This window comes from Physeter macrocephalus, chromosome 20 (assembly GCF_002837175.3).
Source record: "Physeter macrocephalus isolate SW-GA chromosome 20, ASM283717v5, whole genome shotgun sequence".
In the NCBI taxonomy this organism is placed as follows: Eukaryota; Metazoa; Chordata; class Mammalia; order Artiodactyla; family Physeteridae; genus Physeter; species Physeter macrocephalus.
In genome coordinates, this window is record NC_041233.1 from 35343274 (window position 1) to 35362066 (window position 18793).

The 18793-nt window shown below is 50.0% G+C and overlaps 1 protein-coding gene across 1 annotated transcript in view; it reads left to right on the forward strand.

The window, feature by feature from the left end:
• The window catches only part of LDB3 (LIM domain binding 3), a 28657-nt gene that overhangs the window by 2794 nt on the left and 7070 nt on the right, over positions 1-18793 (forward strand). Inside the window, exons 3-8 of the mRNA XM_028481928.2 lie at positions 5-45; positions 3229-3371; positions 8777-9191; positions 10586-10766; positions 11382-11502; positions 16872-16987. Of these exons, the coding sequence (XP_028337729.1) occupies positions 5-45; positions 3229-3371; positions 8777-9191; positions 10586-10766; positions 11382-11502; positions 16872-16987 (1017 nt within the window). The remainder of the gene's footprint in view (positions 1-4; positions 46-3228; positions 3372-8776; positions 9192-10585; positions 10767-11381; positions 11503-16871; positions 16988-18793) is intronic.

Here is an 18793-nt window from a genome sequence, read left to right on the forward strand (position 1 = left end):
CGCCTCTGCCGCAGCCCCTGCCTCAAGCCCTGAGGACAGTCCAAGGTAACTGGCCCACAGGTGCCAGCCCTGACTGCGGGGAAGGGAGGCAGGAAAGGCCTCCCCGGGGTCCATCTGTTGGCAGCTGTGTTGGGCCCTCAGAAACGCCCATCCAAAGTGGTTAGGACCCCAGGGCCCTGGGGACGCCGAGGCTCTGCACTGCTTGGTGCTGAGAGTGAAGGGGAAACTGGAGGTGCATTTCAGGGAAGCGCACTGGGACGTGTCACCCTGCCCCAGGGGCACATGCTCTAGGGAGAAAGGTGAAAGTCACACACACACATACAAAGTTAAATAACGAAGGGAGACTGTGTGGAAAGTCCGTGTTCCTGGAGCTGGGATTACAGAGAAAGAAAGGAAATCAAGGAGGCCTCCATGGAGGAGGCTGCGGTAACCCACTGAAGGCAGGTCAGATTTGGGCAGATATTTAGCAACTACCTTGCCTTCTTTTGATGGAGAAGCATGCTAACTCCAGAGGCACCTGGTGGAGTGGGATTTACATCTCTGCTCTACCACTTACTGTCTCTAACCTTCAGAAAGTGACGTAACTTCTCTGAACCTCAGTTTCCTCATCTGCTAAGGCATTAATGCAATGCCTATTTTATAAGGTCAGGATAGAAAAAGTGTACATAAAACACCTAGCACATAATATGCTCTCAAGTATTGCAGGTTACTGCATTCCTGCCTGCCCTCATGGATACTCAGCCAAGACGGGGGAGGGGGGTGTTGAAAAGAGTGTGGGGAGGCAGAGGGGTGGGCTAGAAAGGTCATTCTGGAGCCGCCAGGCAGTGTAACAGGCCAGGCAGGCCCAGCTCTTTCTGGGCTGTGTGGAGCTGCCAAGTTGGTGTTTGGGGTCAGAGCCAGCTTTCCCAGTCGCCACACTCCCCTCCCAGGGTTTTGCTGGAAAGACACGACACGGCTCTAGGTCAGGGTGCATAGTTCCCTGGTGCAGCCTGAGGCCCATGAAGGGTTGGCAAAGTGGCCTGTGTGCTGCACCCCTACCCCCGGGCTCCACAGTGACCCAGGTGGTACTGAGCCCAGCCTTTCCCCAGCCCAACTCAAGCGTCAAGGGTGAGCCTGGCCCAGGCTTCCAGGGCTCCTCATATCCCAGCTTCCTGGGGACATTTAGCAAGCTGCTTCCCTTCTGCACACCGGAATCTCTTCAGGTAATCTCTTCAGAATCTCTTCAGGCCTTGTTCCCTGCACAAAGAAGAAACCTTGAGGAGGATAAGATATATCCCTGCTGTCTAGTGAGAAGTTGCCTCCCCAGTCTGAAGGGGGGGCTTTAGATGCTGCGGCCCCGTGGATGGTCTAGCCTCATCCCTGGGGCCCCAGCCCTGTTCAAGGGCAGGCTCCAGCACCCGCTCCAAGCCTCCGTGTCTGGGGGCTCTCGGGACTCCCTCAACAGGACAAACCCTTCCTCTACTTTGCCTTGCAAAGAGATGTGAGGCCTGGGCGGAGGTTGGAGAAGGACCTGGAGGGCTCCCTGCATCAGGCTGGAACAGAGGGGGCCAGAGGACCACGCTCTGGGCCCGGCTACCTTCCCTCCTTGCACACGGGCTGGGATGGAGCTAGAGGGAGCCAATGGGAGACAAATGGACACCCAGCGTGGCCTCAGAATTCTTGCTGGGTATCTTAAGTCTCTGCTTGCGGCCCCAACACCAGTCTCTGACAGAGGACCTGTAGCTCCTGGGATGCTGGGAAAACATCCTCCACTGGTGGGAGAGTCTGGCCTTCTCCTACCACAGTGGAAGCTGGGCACCTCTTGGACACGGCCTCTTTCTCTTCCATTGAGGCTCCTACTCCACTGGTCTTAACAGGGGTGTATCAGAGAAGGGCAAGCCCAGGGAGGGGAGACAGTATCCTCATTCAGCCAGAAACACGGCAGCTTGGCATGGCAAGCCCCCAGGTCTGGGACACTGGCTCTCTGAGACTCATTCTACCTCCAATTGTCTGGGACATCACCACAGACCCTTCTGAATCTATTTAGGAGCCTGGTGGTGGGTTCTCAGCTCAGGGCAACCCACTCCCAGAGCCCTAGAGAAGAAGGTATTCCCGTATCCTGTGACTCTGCCCAGCAGAAATAGGCAGGCCCTTGGCCCATGAGCAACAGGTGGAAGGCAGGCAGGAAGCCATGGGTGGGCAGGGGTCAGTATATTTTAAGGGGCTCACTTCTCCAGCGCTCCCATCAATGCCCCATTTGCCCTGGGGGTGGTCATGTCATCCCCGTTAGGATGTGAAAGATGCAGGGAGAGACCAGGGACATGTTCTATAAGGTTTCATTAGTTTTAAATGAAAATAAAAAGGGGGGGTTCACTGACTAATGGAATTGGGAAACACTGGATCAGACAAAGTTAAACAGACTGCTTAGCTGTAGGAGTTCTTGGAGCCTTTAGTTCCCTAAGAGGAGAGGCTAAGCACAGCATTTCCTGAGGGCAATGAACTGGAACTTTTTTGTTTTTCCATCTCTTTGGTCCCATGGTCCCTGGGTCACAAGTGGGAAAAGGCTGCTTTAGGCTTCTTGGCAGCTATTCCACTGGGAGGAGGGCAACAGGAATCCTGTATGGAAGAGGAGCCTCTATGTGTGGGGTGGGGGGCAGGGGCGTGCGTCTCCTGGCCTCCCGTGAGACCTCCCCGGAGCACTCTTGCCGGGAAACCTGAGACTTTGCTGCTCCCTCCAGCAACAATAGAAAGGGGGAGGGGGAGGAGGCCAGGTGGTCTGAGGCTGTGAGGGGCCCCAAAAGGTCAGGAGGTGGAGGGAGTAGCGTAGCTCTGAACATCTCCATCTCGCCTCTCTCCTTCCTCTGCCCCCTTCCCTGCCCCAGCCTCCCCCTCCCCCCATTCCACGGTCTCTACCTAGGGGTTGAAGGGTTTTCACTGCTCCTATCTGGCTGGTGCCTCTCCTCCCTCTCTCCTAAGGCGGTGGCACCGGCAATGGGCTGTATTTCTCAAGGTGTCTCTGCTGCTCTAACCAGACTCACCAAGACTCAGCACCCAAGGAGCAGCTTCCTCCCCCTGAGACCTCCATGGTCTTTCCTTCACAGCCTCTGGCAGCTCCCCAGGGACATCTTTGTCAGGTTTCCTCCTGAGAGGCTCCTTAAAGATCTGGGAGCCAGCCTGCTGTGGCTCCAGGCCCCATGGCCCGGGTGGAGCTGTCCTTCTGGCTGTTAACTCTTACCCCCTTGGTTCCAGGCCCCAGGCCTCTGCCTACAGTCCCACTGTGGCCACCTCTCCAGCACCTGCAGCCCATACATACAGCGAGGCCCCAGCTGCCCCTGCACCCAAGCCCCGGGTTGTCACCACTGCCAGCATCCGGCCTTCTGTCTACCAGCCAGGTGAGAGGCAGAGTGGGAAGGGAGGCTGTCTAGGCTGGGTGTGGGCTCCAGGGGTCAGCTCCAAAGCCACATCCCCCTGAAGCATGGTGGTTATAGAGGTGCTGCTAATGAGGTTTCAGCCTTCCTTCCTCCACTTGTGGGCCAGAATCCTATGGAAGCTGCCTCTGGTGCTGGGGAGACAGGTGGCCAGTGCCAGGCAGGGATGGAGCCTCCCAGCTCTCGGGAAGAGGACATTCCTGCCTGGAGACTTCCAGGCTCCAGGTGAGGAAGAGAGGGTTTAGAGGGGAGGGGCTTGTTCCTCTAGGAGTCTGGATCTGGCTCAAGGCAGAGGATAGGCAGTTGTAACAAAAATGCCACGGGCTTTGAACAGACCTACTGCATAATGTGATGCTGGGCAAACTGCTCACCTATCTGGTCTTTGGTTTCTTCAGCTGGGACGGGCTAACTGGAGGCATGGAGAGCACATGTGACAGGCCGGAGAGTGGCCCGCACAGGGTGTCCCGGTGGCTGGCCTCACTGGCTGTTCCATCGCTCTGGTCCCCATTCTCATCACTGTGGGGACGAGGGCTCAGCCTGTGTCTTCCCTTTTCCTAGGCAAAGTTGGGCCTCTCCCCAGAGCTCCAGGGCGGTTCTCGGGATGGCTTAGACCCCGTCTTCCCCTGCATGCCCCTGCTCAGTGAACTGAAGGGAAGATAAGACAGGGACTGAGGCAGGAGCACCTTGCTTGGGGGAGTTAACTTGATGTGTAGGGCAGAGGAGCCACAGTCAGCCCTCTGTTTTATAAAATATACTATGACATTAGTGCTGAGTGTGTAGACGTGGCTTTCGCATCAGACTCTGGTGCCAGGCCCCGCTCTGCTATCTAAGGCAAAGTACTTCATCTCCCAGGCCTGTATTTCCTCGTTTAAAAAAATAGGCATATTATGTACACTTGGTGCTCTGGGGATGAAATGAAGCACCCAGCACAGTGCTTGGCACACAGGAGGTGCCCTTCTCTGTCTCTTCAGAAGCAAGAACACAAAGTTCTGAGGTTAAAAGTCCACAGGATTAGGAAGCAATTTGCAGCGGGCTGCTGTGGTGAAAAATCTCGGATGGAGGTAGAGGAAGCAGCTGCTCTGCGGAGATGGGGGGCATAGGAGGGAGGGTGATAAGGAGTTTGGAGGAGCAGCGGCGGATGGAGGGGGCGCAGGGAGAGTATTTCCGCCCGGGTGCGGCTCCGCTCCCAGGCAGGTCGTTCTGGGCATCTTCCGGGGCGGGCCCCGGGTTTCGGGCGCCCCCGCCCCGGCCGCCGGCTCTCCTCTGCAGGCCCGCCAGGGGGCGGCACGGCTCCGGGGGCGCGCACCGCCGGCCCCCCACTGGCGCCCGTCTCCTCCTCCTTCCGGCACTGGAGCCCGGGGCGGGGCGAGACGTGCTGGAGCCCCGGGGCTGCCGGTCTCCGCTGAGTTCCCAAGCCTCGCAGACGTTAACTCGTTCCTGCCCGGAGGGAAGGAGGCAGCCGGGCGGCGCGCGCCTGAGCCGGCCTGCTTCTGCCCCCTCTCCTGAGGGTGGGGTCCCAGGGAAGCTGTCAGGTGGTCTGTGGAGAAACGAGGAACGTGGACCCGGGCCCCTCCCCTCCTCTCCTCCGCCGACCCCGGGCCCGGGGAGAGCGGGGAGCCCGCGTGCCGTCCTAGCTGCAGCTCCCCGCGAGGGCTCCTCCGGGTCCAGGGTGGCGTTCGCAGCCCAGATTTTATAGCCTGCGCCGAGGCTGGGCGGCCGCTTCCCGGAGCACCTGGGGCCCGAGAGAGGGCCGTGGGCAGAGGGCCCCCCCACTCCCACCCCGACCCCCACCCCCGCGGGGGCTGGGCGCTCGCAGGAGCCGGGCCCGACCTGGAGTGAGTCAGAAATCACCTTGTTTAATTACACATTCCCGAGCCAACGAGGGAGATAGGGGCTTTTGAACTTGCCAATTAGAGATGAAATATCACCTTCTAATTTGGACGGGCTTTATTCCGTCAAGCAGAAATAGCAACAGCCCAGGGCTCGCAGATGGGATATCAAGTCTCTCTCCTGGCACGTCGGGGATGGTGGGGCCAGCCAGGCTGAAGGGTGCAGAGGGAAGGGAACTGGGAAGCAGCTGCTCCTCACCAGGGGCCTGATGGCTGAGGGAAGCTGCCAGCCTGCGCCTCGAAGAAGGGAAGGGCCCTAGCTCTGGGAGGGTGTAGTCTTGGGCAAGGAAGCAGCCCACCGGGGCCCAGATGCTGGATGCTTCTGACCTGCTGAGACCTTCGTGTTGTGGGGATTTAGAAAAGGGGGGTGGATCGTGGAGTCTGGAAGGCCTTCCGAGGAGGGAAGAGAATGGCTGCCAAGCAAAGGGAATAGGGTTAGTGTTGTTGGAGGGAAGCTGGAAGTGGGCAAGGGCCCGATTTGGAAGGGGCGATTTGGAAGGGGTGTGCTAAAGTTTGTTTTGCTGCCTAGAGAGTGGGTAAGCAGGGAATCTGGAGTTGAGACCTGCTGCCTGAGTGCCAGTTTCAGCTCGACGTTTCTTAAATTCTCCAAGCCTCAACTCCTCTTCTGTAAAATGGACTTGAAAATATTATCTGCCTCATTGGATTGCAGCGAGTATTACATGAACTAGTGCACATAAAGGCCCTGGCATGTGGAAGCAATCAGTACTTGGTAACCATTGTTCTGATTAGGACAGCACTGTCTAATAACAAGACATTTTCTAGTAGCCACACTTTTTAAAAAGTAAAAGGAAGCAGGTGAAATTAATTTTAATATATTTTATTTAACTCAGTATATTCAAAATATCATTTCAATGAAGAGTCAATATAAGATTATCAGTGAGATATTTTTCTTTCTTTTCTTGTACTAAGTCTTTAAGAATTGGTGTGTATTTTATATTTATAGTATGTTTCAGTTTGGACTAGCTGCATTTCAAGTGCTTAAAGGCCACATAGAGCTATGTATTGGATAACACAGGATTAAGGCTTTCATTCTTAATCCCTTTTAGCAGAGATCCCCCCCCACTTTACAAAAAAAAGGAAATAAGATCTTGCACAGAACCCCATTATTCAGAGAGGGCTGAAGCTGCTCTAGCATTTTGAGACCGTTTGTTCCAGGCACTTGGGAGCTATGCAAGCTTGTTAGGGAGGGTGACAACACCTCAAATATGGGCTTCACAGGTTTGCTAGTGCATGCAACATGTCACTCCAGTAGGTCCCCACCCTGTGAGGCAGGCAGGGATGTCATACCTACCACCACTGATGTTTAGACTCAGTCCCAGGTTACTGACTTCACGGGTGCCACATCTCCCACCGCCTACATCCCACAGTCTCCCTGGGCTGGGATCCCTCAGGTGACCATCAAGCTGTGAGATGAGCTGACAGTTCATCTGGACCATGAGACCTAGGAGTCACTCACCTCACCATCTTCACTAACATTTAATGGCACATACACAGTGCCAGGTACAAGGCTAAGCCTTTATAGTTCTTATCTCCCATCATCCTTATAACAACCCTGTGAAGTACTAAGAATTATTATAGCCATTTTTAGACGAGGAAATTTGGGCCTAGAGACGTTAAGGAACTTGCCCAAGGACACACAGCCAGGATGTTGTAGAGCTGGGACCTGAACCCAGGGCTCTTAATGGCTGTGCTACATGCCAGACCATGCAGCCTCCTCCAGGTTGATAGGTACTCCTCCATAACATGGTGCACCCAAATCTTCTGGAACTTGGACTCATGTTTTTTACAGAGGCAGCTTGAGGTGATAGAAAGAATGGTTTTGGAAATACACTCTGCCACTTACTAGCTCTGTCTGAGCCTCAGTGACCTCAACTGTAAAAGGGATTAACCCAGATGACTTGTTATGTGCCTAGCCTACCCTCTTAGTAAATGGGAAGATTTCCTTATGGAGAAAGTTTTACCTTTGGAAGCCAGCATCACTCCCAGAATGGCTCTAGGGCAGGGCTGGGGAGGGTTTTACCCCTTCTGCTTTCAATAACACAGTCCTGGTCCCTATCCATTCCCAAGCACGGGGGTTTCCATGTCACCCACCTCTGAAGGGCCAATCATCTGGGAGTAGAAGGTATGGGGTTGAAGCAGCAGGCCACAGGCTACCTAAGGTAATCTAGGGGAACCAGGTGGGGAGAGACCAAAGGCCAGGCCAGGAACTTTAGCCCTGAGAATGTCCTTCCTTTCCAGGCTGGAGCCTGATGGGGGCTGCCTCAGCATCTATCAGCACAGTCCATTCACCAGGCCAGACTCAGGAATGGGGAGGGAGGCTGCCCCGACACACTTCCTGGGGTAGGGGGAATGAGGCCTCTTTCCAGAGGAACAGACTATAAGCTGAGGTGAGGCTTCTGGAACCTCCCTCCCTAGGAGGGGAAGCTGGTGAGACCATGTGTGCCGGACACAGCTGGGTCTGCCCTGGCTGGCTTTGCAATGGGAGGCAGCAAAACTTAGAAACCTGGGTTTTGAGGGCCCAGGCCTTGGAGGGCTTTGGGTGAGCAGCTGCTATGCTCCTTTGTGTTGCTGCCCTAAAAGAGTTTTCAGCTCTCAGTGGGCTGGAGGAGGGAGTTCTAGAAGCGGGGCAGTGCATTCTCATCCTGCGCTCTGGCTTCCTTGGTAACCTCCACGCAGTTACTCAGACACTCTCAGTTTCCACCAAAGTGATGAGGGGGAGCATGTGTCCCCCAGAGGCAGCCACAGGCTGGGGGAGCAGCTACACCTGGGCTCTGTCACCCCAGCATCTCTGCCCAGCTTCCCTCCAAATGCTGCCTTCAAGACCCACCACCCAAATCAAACCAAAATGGAATTTCCCCCCAGTACAAATCAAGCTAAGCTGTTTTTCAAGAAAACGACTGTAGCTAAACCTGAAACCTGAACCTGAAAACCTAACTGTCCCGTCATCTGCTTTGTCCCAAAGGCTGGACTAGGTCCAGGTTCAGCAAACGCTTGTGATTGAGGCATTTCAGATGTCAAATCACTGGTCAGAGTGCAAACAAAGGCATCTTCCAGTCAAGGCCGAGCTGACCCACTCCCACCCTCTTCCTGGCCCAGGGGATCCAGATATGAGCCTGGCCCGGCCACCCCTGCCCCCGTCGCTGTCTCCTGCAGGCCTCTGGCAGTCAAGGCCTGGCAGAGCCGCACCCCGCACAGCTGCAGATATTTATAGCCCTGTCCCTTCCCAGCCCTGTCCAAGCTCCCAAGGGCTCTGCTCCGACGGCTGTTTATCTCCCTTGGCTCCCTGCTTCAACTTCAAATCGAGGCCATCAAGAAGTTCAGGGACGCGTCTCCTGTAAAAACTGGCATTGTGCTGCTCTAATATTAAAGTTGTCTTTTCCAGTTCTCTGGCTGGGGGTGGGGGAAGCTGGGAGAAATGAATTCCTGACACATTTTTCTTTGGGTATTTTTGGCTTGCAGTGCCTGCATCTACCTACAGCCCATCCCCAGGGGCCAATTACAGTCCAACCCCCTACACTCCCTCCCCTGCCCCCACCTACACCCCCTCCCCTGCCCCCGCCTACTCCCCCTCCCCAGCACCAGCCTATACCCCCTCGCCAGCCCCAAGCTATAATCCTGCACCCTACAGTGGGGGCCCTGCGGAGTCTGCCAGCCGTCCCCCATGGGTGACAGACGACAGCTTCTCTCAGAAGTTTGCCCCTGGCAAGAGCACCACCACTATCAGCAAGCAAGGCCTGCCCCGAGGGACCCCTGCGTACAACCCGCCACCGGCTCCGCAGGTGTCCCCCCTTGCCAAGGGTACCGTCCAGAGGGCCGAGCGCTTCCCAGCCAGCAGCCGGACTCCGCTCTGTGGCCACTGCAACAGCATCATCCGGTAAGGGCCAGCTGTGCCCCTGTGCTGGGGTGCTGGGACGAGAGGGGGACGGGAGGGCAGATGTAGGGAGAAGGCCGCATGCAGGACAGCCTCAGATCCCTCTAGCTTGCCATCTGGTCTGACCCTCTCTGAGCTTTAGCTTCCATACCTGTGTGATACCCACTTTCCTGGGGAGTTGGGAGGATTCCGCGAGGTGAGTGGGTGAAGCTCCCAGCATGGTGCCTGTGCCAGCACCACCCCCTTAGGCTAAGGCTGGGTTCTGGGAATTGCAGGTCTGGATGGTAGATTTATTGGGCCTGTTGCAAGCTGACTGACAGTGCTAGTTTTGACCCAGCTTTCCTTCCTTTCGAGATGCTCCTGGGTCTGTCCACAGACAAGCCCGCGCTGCTCAGGGCTTTGGTGGGCATCTGCCACACTAAAAGAAAACAAGTCATTTCATGCTTAGAGGCCAAGGATCATGGGTGGTACTTGTTTGAATATAGTGTGTTTATAGTATGTGCATATGTGTGTGGGGGGTGAGCTTGTGTATATGAAAAATACACTTTTATTTAAAAATAAAGTATCATTAGAAAAAAACACACAAAAAAGAAACAAAACAAAACAAAACAAAAAACCATAAAGCGTTTCTTCAGTCCCACTGTCTGACTACTAATCTGGAGCCAGGTTTGTGTCCTGGGTCTACCATACTAGCCGTATAGCCTTGAACAACTTACTTAACATCCCTGTACCTCAGTCTCCTTATCTGAAAATGGGTATCATAATAGTACCTGCTTCATAGGATTGTTGTGAGAATTAAACACGTTAATAAATGCAAATTTCTTCTTGAATGGTACCTGGCACAGAGTAAGCACTTAATAAATGCTAGCCATTAGCACTGTCATCATTGCTCTTCTTACTACAATTATCGGTAGTCAACCTAATGGCTATTCCATAATATACTTACCCAGTCCCCTGCTAGTGGATGTTCGAGTTGCTTCCCCATCTGTTTGTTGCAAGTGATGAAACAACATCTTTTTGCATGGAGCTTTATCTGAATTTCCTGTTATTTCATTAGAACAGTCACAGAAGTTATAGCGTTATAGGGTCAAAGTGAGAATATTGTTGAGCTTTTTTTTTTTTTTTTTTGTGGTACGCGGGCCTCCAACTGCTGTGGCCTCTCCCGTTGCGGAGCACAGGCTCCGGACGCGAAGGCTCAGTGGCCATGACTCACGGGCCCAGCCGCTCCGCGGCATGTGGGATCTTCCCGGACCGGGGCACGAGCCCGTGTCCCCTGCATCGGCAGGCGGACTCTCAACCACTGCGCCACCAGGGAAGCCCTTGCTGAGCGTTTTGAAATATCTGGTCTTAAGCTTTGGGGGCTGTCTTAGAGGAGGTACTATTCTCTGCTTCCCCAGGGGCCCCTTTCTGGTAGCCATGGGCCGCTCCTGGCACCCAGAAGAGTTCAACTGTGCCTACTGCAAGACCTCCCTGGCAGACGTGTGCTTTGTGGAGGAGCAGAACAACGTTTACTGTGAGCGGTGTTATGAGCAGTTCTTTGCCCCGGTCTGTGCCAAGTGCAACACCAAAATCATGGGGGTAAGTGGGCCGCATTCCTCGCCTCTGACCCTTGTCTCTTTTCCAACCAATCTCTCCTCCTCCGCAAGGTTGTGGGGTCCTATTTGGAAGCCAAGAAGTTGCTGTGCTAACAGAGCAAGAACAGCTCCATTTCTATCCTAGAAGGGAGTTGGTTTGCCACCAATGAACTAGGGAGTAAATGAACTTGAAGCAAGAGATCCGTGGGCCACATCCCTGGCCACACAGCTTGAAGTGGTGGCAGAGCTTCTGCAAAGCAAGTTACTGCTTCATAGCCTGACCTCACCGTGCACCTGCATGTGGCTTTGATCCTCGATGCCCCTTTGGTAAAATGGTGGTAACACGTAGTACTTCCCTCCCAGGTTGGGTGGGAGGGTGAAGCATCACAGCTTATGGAAGCACACACAGAACCTGGCACCCAGCAAGTGCTGCACGAGTAGGAGCCTCTCCTCTGCCACCCCTAGCCTTTCTCGGTGTGTCCAAGGCCCGCTTCCTGGGCTCTCCTGCCCTGCTCCCTGATGGGATGCTCCAGCAGTGACTGGGGCTCGTGTGGAAGTTAAGCCTGCCTTCTTCTCCCTCCTGGACCTTTCTGTCCTGAGCTGAGGCTCTTTTCCCCAGGAAGTGATGCATGCCTTGAGACAGACGTGGCACACCACCTGCTTTGTCTGTGCAGCCTGCAAGAAGCCCTTCGGGAACAGCCTCTTCCACATGGAAGATGGGGAGCCCTACTGTGAGAAAGGTAGGACCTCTGTGCTGTGGGGAGGCCTCACAGTCTGGGAGAAAGGGGTAGGAGTTCCCTTTCACACACATTCAATCTGTGCTGTTTTCCCTGCACCAAATATGTGGACCACAAGTCGCCATCTTGTGACCGCTTGGGAAACCTTTCAGATGATTTTGATTTGAAGACCACAAGGTCTAGTCTGAAAAGGCTTTGGCTCTGGCCTTTGCCCTAGGTTCTGTTCCAGGCTCCGTTTCAGGCTGGCTTTGTAACCCTGATTGAGTTACTAAACTTCTCTGAGCCTCACTCTCCCCATCTGTAAGAGGGGGAGATCAACACCTGCCTCCCAGAGTTGTGGTGAGGATAAAACCAAAGAAACTTCCGAACTCGTCAAGTACATGCAGGTCCCCTCCCAGCTCCTGTGATGTTTACCAGACTTTGATGTTCCTTCAGAGTCCAGCCAACTCCCTGTCTGAATTCGGAGTTTCTCTGGTCTCCCCATACGCTATTTGTTATCTTATAACTTGGAGTCAATTATGGTAAATTCTGAAGACAAAGCCATCTGTTAGAGTTGGGCATCCTGGCTAACTAGCCATTCAGTCCCTCACACATTCACACACTCATTTATTCATAGCCTGCCTCTTTCAGATAAGGATTTGAGGCAGGTTCCAACAAAGGTAACAAAAACATGAAAGTTAAGACAATAGAACTAGCAAAGCAGCACCAAGTAGAAGAGGGAAAAGGAAACATGCTGATTATGAAGAATAACAGAGCTGCACTGACTGGGTAGCAAATGTGAGAGCGAAAAGAGAGACACAGTAAGTTAGTTTACTTTAAAACCAGAAAGGAGAAAACATTCCAGTTCTTCAAGGGGAAAAGGAGAACAAAATAAAACTTTTTTTCCCCTGACAATAAACTATAAAAGAAACTTCTTGGGTTCTGAGGTACTGGTGAATTCTCTTTCCAGCTCTGGGCTCACTGAATGACTTTATTTTTTTTTATTTTTTTTATTTTTTTAACATCTTTATTGGAGTATAACTGTTTTACAATAGTGTGTTAGTTTCTCCTTTACAACAAAGTGAATCAGTTATACATATACATATGTTCCCATATATCTTCCCTCTTGCATCTCCCTCCCTCCCACCCTCCCATATATGTCCATGCCACTCTCTCGCTTCGTCACAGCTTACCCTTCCCCCTCCCCATGTCCTCAAGTCCATGCTCTAGTAGGTCTGTGTTTTATTCCTGTCCTACCACTAATCTCTTCATGACATTTTTTTTTTCTTAGATTCCATATATATGTGTTAGCATACGGTATTTGTTTTTCTCCTTCTGACTTACTTCACTCTGTATGACAGACTCCAGGTCTATCCACCTCATTACAAATAACTCTCACTGAATGACTTTAAATAAGTCACTCAGTCATTCTGGCCTCAGAGTTCACATCGGTAAAAAGGAGAAGATAACACCTGTCTTTTCCCTTCTTAGGAAGAAATGGTGATGATTGGTAATTAATAAAAGTGCTGTGGTACCAATACAAATTGCTATTGTTAGTCGACTAAATGCATTATAACTTTCATAATGTGTGATAAGCCACAATTTATGCGTGAGGCTTGTGAAAGAATGATAGATTAACACTATTACCAGTGCTCCTCTCCCTAGCACCCCCCCAAAAAAAGATTTTCAAAAATGATGTTTTGATTAAGAAGACCCAGGGAAAAAAAAAAAAGAAGACCCAGGAAAGGGATGGTCTACTGTTAAGAAAAGACAGCAAGGAAGCAGGTTTAGCCTTAGCCTTAGGCACACTGAGAGACCCTGACTGAAGGCCCGCAGGGGCCACTTCCAGGCTGTGTGACCATGCACAGGATGCTTGCCCTTTCTGAGTCTCTCCTTCTTCACTTAACTCTCAGAGGCTGTTGTGAGGATTTACTGAGATAATGGGTGCACAGCTCTGTAATGGCTCTGGGAGACCCACAGCTCTCCAAGAAGCACAGTTTGAAACCACTTCCTTAAGCAATGGGAGTCACTGTGATGTTTTAAGTAAAGAAATAACACAATTTAATTTTTATTTTAGAAAGAGCATTAGAAATTTAATATGCTTGTTGAATGTGATAAAGGGTGATATTCTTATAAACAAAGTAAAGAAAGGAGAGCTAGATGATCCAACAGTGAGGTAAAGTCAAGCCTGTTAGTTAACCTGCCCTAGAGATAAAATATCAGAGTCAGCCCCTGTCCCCGTACCATGGGACACTGTGTTTGGTTCTGACCTTGTCATTTTTTTTTTAAATTATTGTGGGGGAAAAAATACACATATAAAATTTACCATCCTAACCGTTTTTGGTTTTTTTTTGGCTTTTCACTTTTTATTTTATATTGGAGTATCGCCGATTAACAATGTTGTGATAGTTTCTGGTGCATAGCAAAGGGACTCAGCCATACATATGCATGTATCCATCCTAACCTTTTTTTTTTTTTTTTTTGCGGTATGCGAGCCTCTCACTGTTGTGGCCTTTCCGGTTGCAGAGCACAGCCTTCGGACGCGCAGGCTCAGTGGCCATGGCTCACGGGCCCAGCCGCTCCGCGGCATGTGGGATCTTCCTAGACCGGGACATGAACCCGTGTCCCTTGCATCGGCAGGCGGACTCTCAACCACTGCACCACCAGGGAAGCCCCATCCTACCCATTTTTAAGTGTACAGTACAGTAGTGTTAAGTATATTCACACTGTTGATTGATCTGAAACAGATCTCCAGAATTTTTTCATCTTGCAAATATGAAGCTCTATACCAATTAAACAACTCCCCTTTTCCCCTCTCCCTCCAGTCCCAAAGAAAATTATAAAGACCTAATGGGAGAAATAAAAGAAGGAATACATAAATGAGAACCTAGATTATTTTCCTGGTGGGAAAGGCCCATGCACAAACTTTATTTAATACCAATTACATTCCCCTTTTGTAGAGTAAATGAGGAAAATACCAGCTTTAAAAAAAAATGTATTAGGGGACTTCCCTGGCAGTCCAGTGGTTAAGACTCTGCACTTCCAATGCAGGGAGCGTGTCTTCAATCCCTGGTTGGGGAGCTAAGATCCCACAGGCCGTGGGGTGTGGCCAATAAATTAATTAATTTAATTAATTTTTAAAAATGTACTAGGGTCACACCTGTGATACCAAATTATAAAACAAAGTGGCAATTTTCCAGATAGTACAAAATCAAGTTTAAAACAAAAAAATTAATCAATAGGCAGGACTAGACATTCCAGAAATAAATTCGAGCCATTGAAATAGCTTAATCTGTGAAAAAACGTAGGCTGCACAACAGGAGAAGGAATCACTATTTAACAAGATTTTCTGAAACATATCTTTGTTCACTCATCATTTATCCATCAAATGTGTGCCAGTTCCTGTGAAGGGTGCTAAGCATAGAGCAGAGGACTCTGCCCTGAAAAGCCTCAAGCAGACCCATCAATATCTGATATGCTGACACATAAATGGACAGTTAAGAGATAATGAATAGATAGATGGATGAATGAATGAGTGGGGAGGGAGAGAAGCCCAGGAGAAGCCCTCAGGAATGCTGTCTCATCTCTCTTGGGTGGGATGGGGATGAGGTCTTCCCAGAAGGAAGGCAGCCCAAAGGATTGGAGAGATTCAGGTAGACAAAGTGGGAAGGGTTTTCCAAGCCCAGGATCCAGTTCATACAGTGACATGAAGATGGAGGAGAGAATCCAGGGCATCTGGAGACCAACTGGGCAGAATGAGAGAGAATTCAGAAGTGGGGTGCAGGGCTTGCCCTTGAGTGGAGATGGGTTAGCCTATAGCCCTGCTTCTCACCCCACACTAGTAAGTTCCTACAGAGAACAGAGTGAACCATAAACCTGCCATAATTCTCTAAAGGAAGCAGAATGATGTTTTCCTAGCTCTGGTGAGGCAATAGATTTTTGCCCACTGAAGAAATGAAGTATTTTGTCAGAAACAAGATTGATGGACTGTGATGTATATAAGAGCATTTGCATGACAAACTATAATTAAACCCCAAAGGGGAAACCATACATTGGAAAAAATATGCAAGAGATATAACTTATCTAAAAAGCTCCATGGCAAATAGATAACTGAATAACAGCCCCATGAGTTAGGTAGTATAGTTATTCCCATTATATAGATGAGAAAGTTGAGGCACTGAGAAGTGAGGTGACTTGCCCCAGATTTGAACAATTCCTGGATAGAGATGGGATTTGAGCCCAGGTCTTTCTTTCTTCAGAACCTAAGTTCATAGCCCCCACTGCACGTTGACTCTCAGCAGGTGGTCTGAGACGGTGACTAGGCATACTGTCCACAAGGAGATCTGAGCAGAAAACCTCAGTAAGAAAAAGCCAACTGTGGCAGAGCTGTGGAGAGACAAGTACACTTCTAGGGGAATGAAGGCTTTGTAAAAGGATCAAGATACTTCTAGAAGAATCTGGGAGATTTCTACAGTGAGTGCAATGGGAGAGCTGCCTACTACCAGGCCCGGACAACTGGGGCTGAGAAGCACAGGCCTGGCCCACTGTCTCACCTATGTGGCTCTGGCTAGGCCCTTCACCTCTTCCAGCCTCATCCGCAAAACAAAACAAAAACAATTTCGCCAAGATTAAGTTTATTCATTAATTTATTGATTCAGTGATTCATCCATTCACTCATTCATTTGACATATGTGTTGGGTACTGACTTGTGTGCCAGGCACTGTGCCGGGAGTACAAAGAAAACTAATACATAGACCTTGACATTGAGATACTAGCAAATAATACAATCTATGTGAGGATGCTTGGTAAACTGTAAAGCGTTATGTAAATAATATTTGGTATTATTATCTCTTTGGCTGGGGGAGGGGAACATGTCCCAACAAAGTAGCTCAGGTGTTGTTTCTAGTAGTGAAAATTTATTATCAACACAGATGCCCAATGACAGAAGAATGACCAAGCAAAGAACATGCTATAACTCTAAAAAATGTTAAAGGCTCTCACTCTTCCAAAATAAGCAGAGCTGCTGGGAAATAGGATTTTTTTTTTTCTCTTTTGGGATTGGTCTGTTTGGACCGTAAGAGGTGACAGAGCAGAGGAGAAAATCACCCTGCAGAAAGTTAATGACAGTTCCAGAAAGTGTTTGCAGATCAAACCAGCACAGGGTGGTGACTAAGCCTGAATCTGCACCACACCAGTGCAAATTATTGGAAAAGGAAAAAACCAATCATGTAACTTGAGTATTTTGTCTGCAAGATGACAAGTAACCAATTAGATTTCATCCACTGCCCCCAGCCCAGTGATTTGGGGGGTTGTTCTGACATTGGGTCTATGTGGCTGGGACACTCCTCCCAGCCTGCCTGGATGCCTGGTCCTTACTCTGCCTTTCCTTTCAGACTACATCAACCTGTTCAGCACCAAGTGTCATGGTTGCGATTTCCCCGTGGAGGCCGGTGACAAGTTTATCGAAGCCCTGGGGCATACCTGGCACGACACCTGCTTCATTTGCGCAGTATGCTTTTTTCCTTGGGGTTCTGACTTTCTGAGAAGAGGCAGGAGGGACCAAGTGGGGCCAGATGACCAACCATTTACATGTCTTTCAACTCTGGCATTCTAATATTCTGTCATTTTTAAAAGCCGGCAAATACCATGATGCCTTGATATGTCACAGCTGAGCAAAGTTTTATTACTAATAATGATTTATTAACCAATATAGCTCTGTTACTCTCCACTTCATTAAGGACAGAAGAGTGTCTTAGGATCTGGCAAACTAGCAGCTTTCCTCAGTAGCGATGCTCTCAATAGGTGGGAGGAGTGAATGATGTTGGAATTTAATAGGGGCAGGTGGCTTCCCATGGTTATAGGTCGTTTAAGATATGATGTTGTGATTCAAGGGTTTCCCCCCAAATTTTCACCATGAACACTAGATTGGAGCTAATTGACTAATCCTATGAAAAGCTGAGATAAGTTTTCTTTTGACTGAACCTTTAGAAATCAGGACTGAGTATCATTTCATTTTCCTAAATGGTCCTGTTCTCGAAATACAGTTGCCAGGAGCTAAGCCCTAGATTAAGTATTAACCATGTGCAGTTTATTTCTGTTGAACAGCCAGGTCATTTTTACCGTGAGATTGACGTTTTCCTTCCAAGGGCTTTGGGTTGGGGAAGGGACAGGGCAATGAGCCTGCCGACGTTTAGAGTCTGCATTAGAGTTAGATAATAGTTGTCCCTGATAAAGCCCCGTAATGTGAGTCTATAATTGACTAAACTTTATTTGGGAAAATCAATGTACTACTACGGCTATTTTTTTTTTTTTAACCAGAGCTGCTCAAGGTAAATTTTGGGAATGTGTGAAAGGTCTACATAGTTTAAACTTGAACAATTATTATAGACTTATGACATAGGACAACCCTAGCCATAAAGTTTACTGCAATTCACTTCAGCTTTTATACTTCATTTCTATATCCCCTCCCATCTGTGGGGTGCATTGTATTCACTCCGTATATTAGTTTGCTAGGGCTGCTGTGACAAAGTACCAAGAATTGAATAGCTTAAACAACAGAAGCTTACTCTTTCACAGTTCTGGGGTCTAGAAGTCCAAATTCAAGATGTCAGCAGGGACCTACTCTCTCTCCTAGCTGCTGGTGATTGCCAGCCATGCTTGGTGTTTCTTGAATTGTAGCTGCATAACTGCAATCTCTGCCTCCATTGTCACAAGGCTGCCTTCCCTCTGTGTGTCTGTGTCTTCACATGACACTCTCCTCTGTGCAGGTGTCTGTCTCTGTGTCTCTTCCCTTCTTATAAGGACACTAGTCATATTGGATTAAGGGCCCATTGTACTCCATATGATGTCATCTTAACCTCAGTCTTAATTAAGTCTGCAAAGACCCTATTTCCAAATAAGGTCACTGCTATGTCCCTGTGCTGGACAGGCTGGAGGTACTCGGGGTTGGGACTTTAACATGTGAATTTAGGGCGGCACAGTTCAATCCATAACACTTTTTCCAGCCCTTTGAACAGATTCTCTAATTGCCTTTTAGGGTCCTTAAACTATAGCAGGACCTCCCCTCCAAAAAGGGACAACAATATAAATATACCGGCTTTGGGGTTGTCCCCTGAAGAGCCACAGCTCAGCGAGGCACCGTACAGGGCTTTCTGACCCTTACCTTCAAGCCATGGCTTGTCTGATCCTAAGATGCTGCCTGCAAATCTGGTTACCCAACTTCTAGAAAGATCTAAGAGACCTGGAGGAGGTCCAGGGAAGACAGAGGCATAGAAGGCCTGTTCTCCAAAGGCAGGCTGATGAGAGGTCTGTGTCA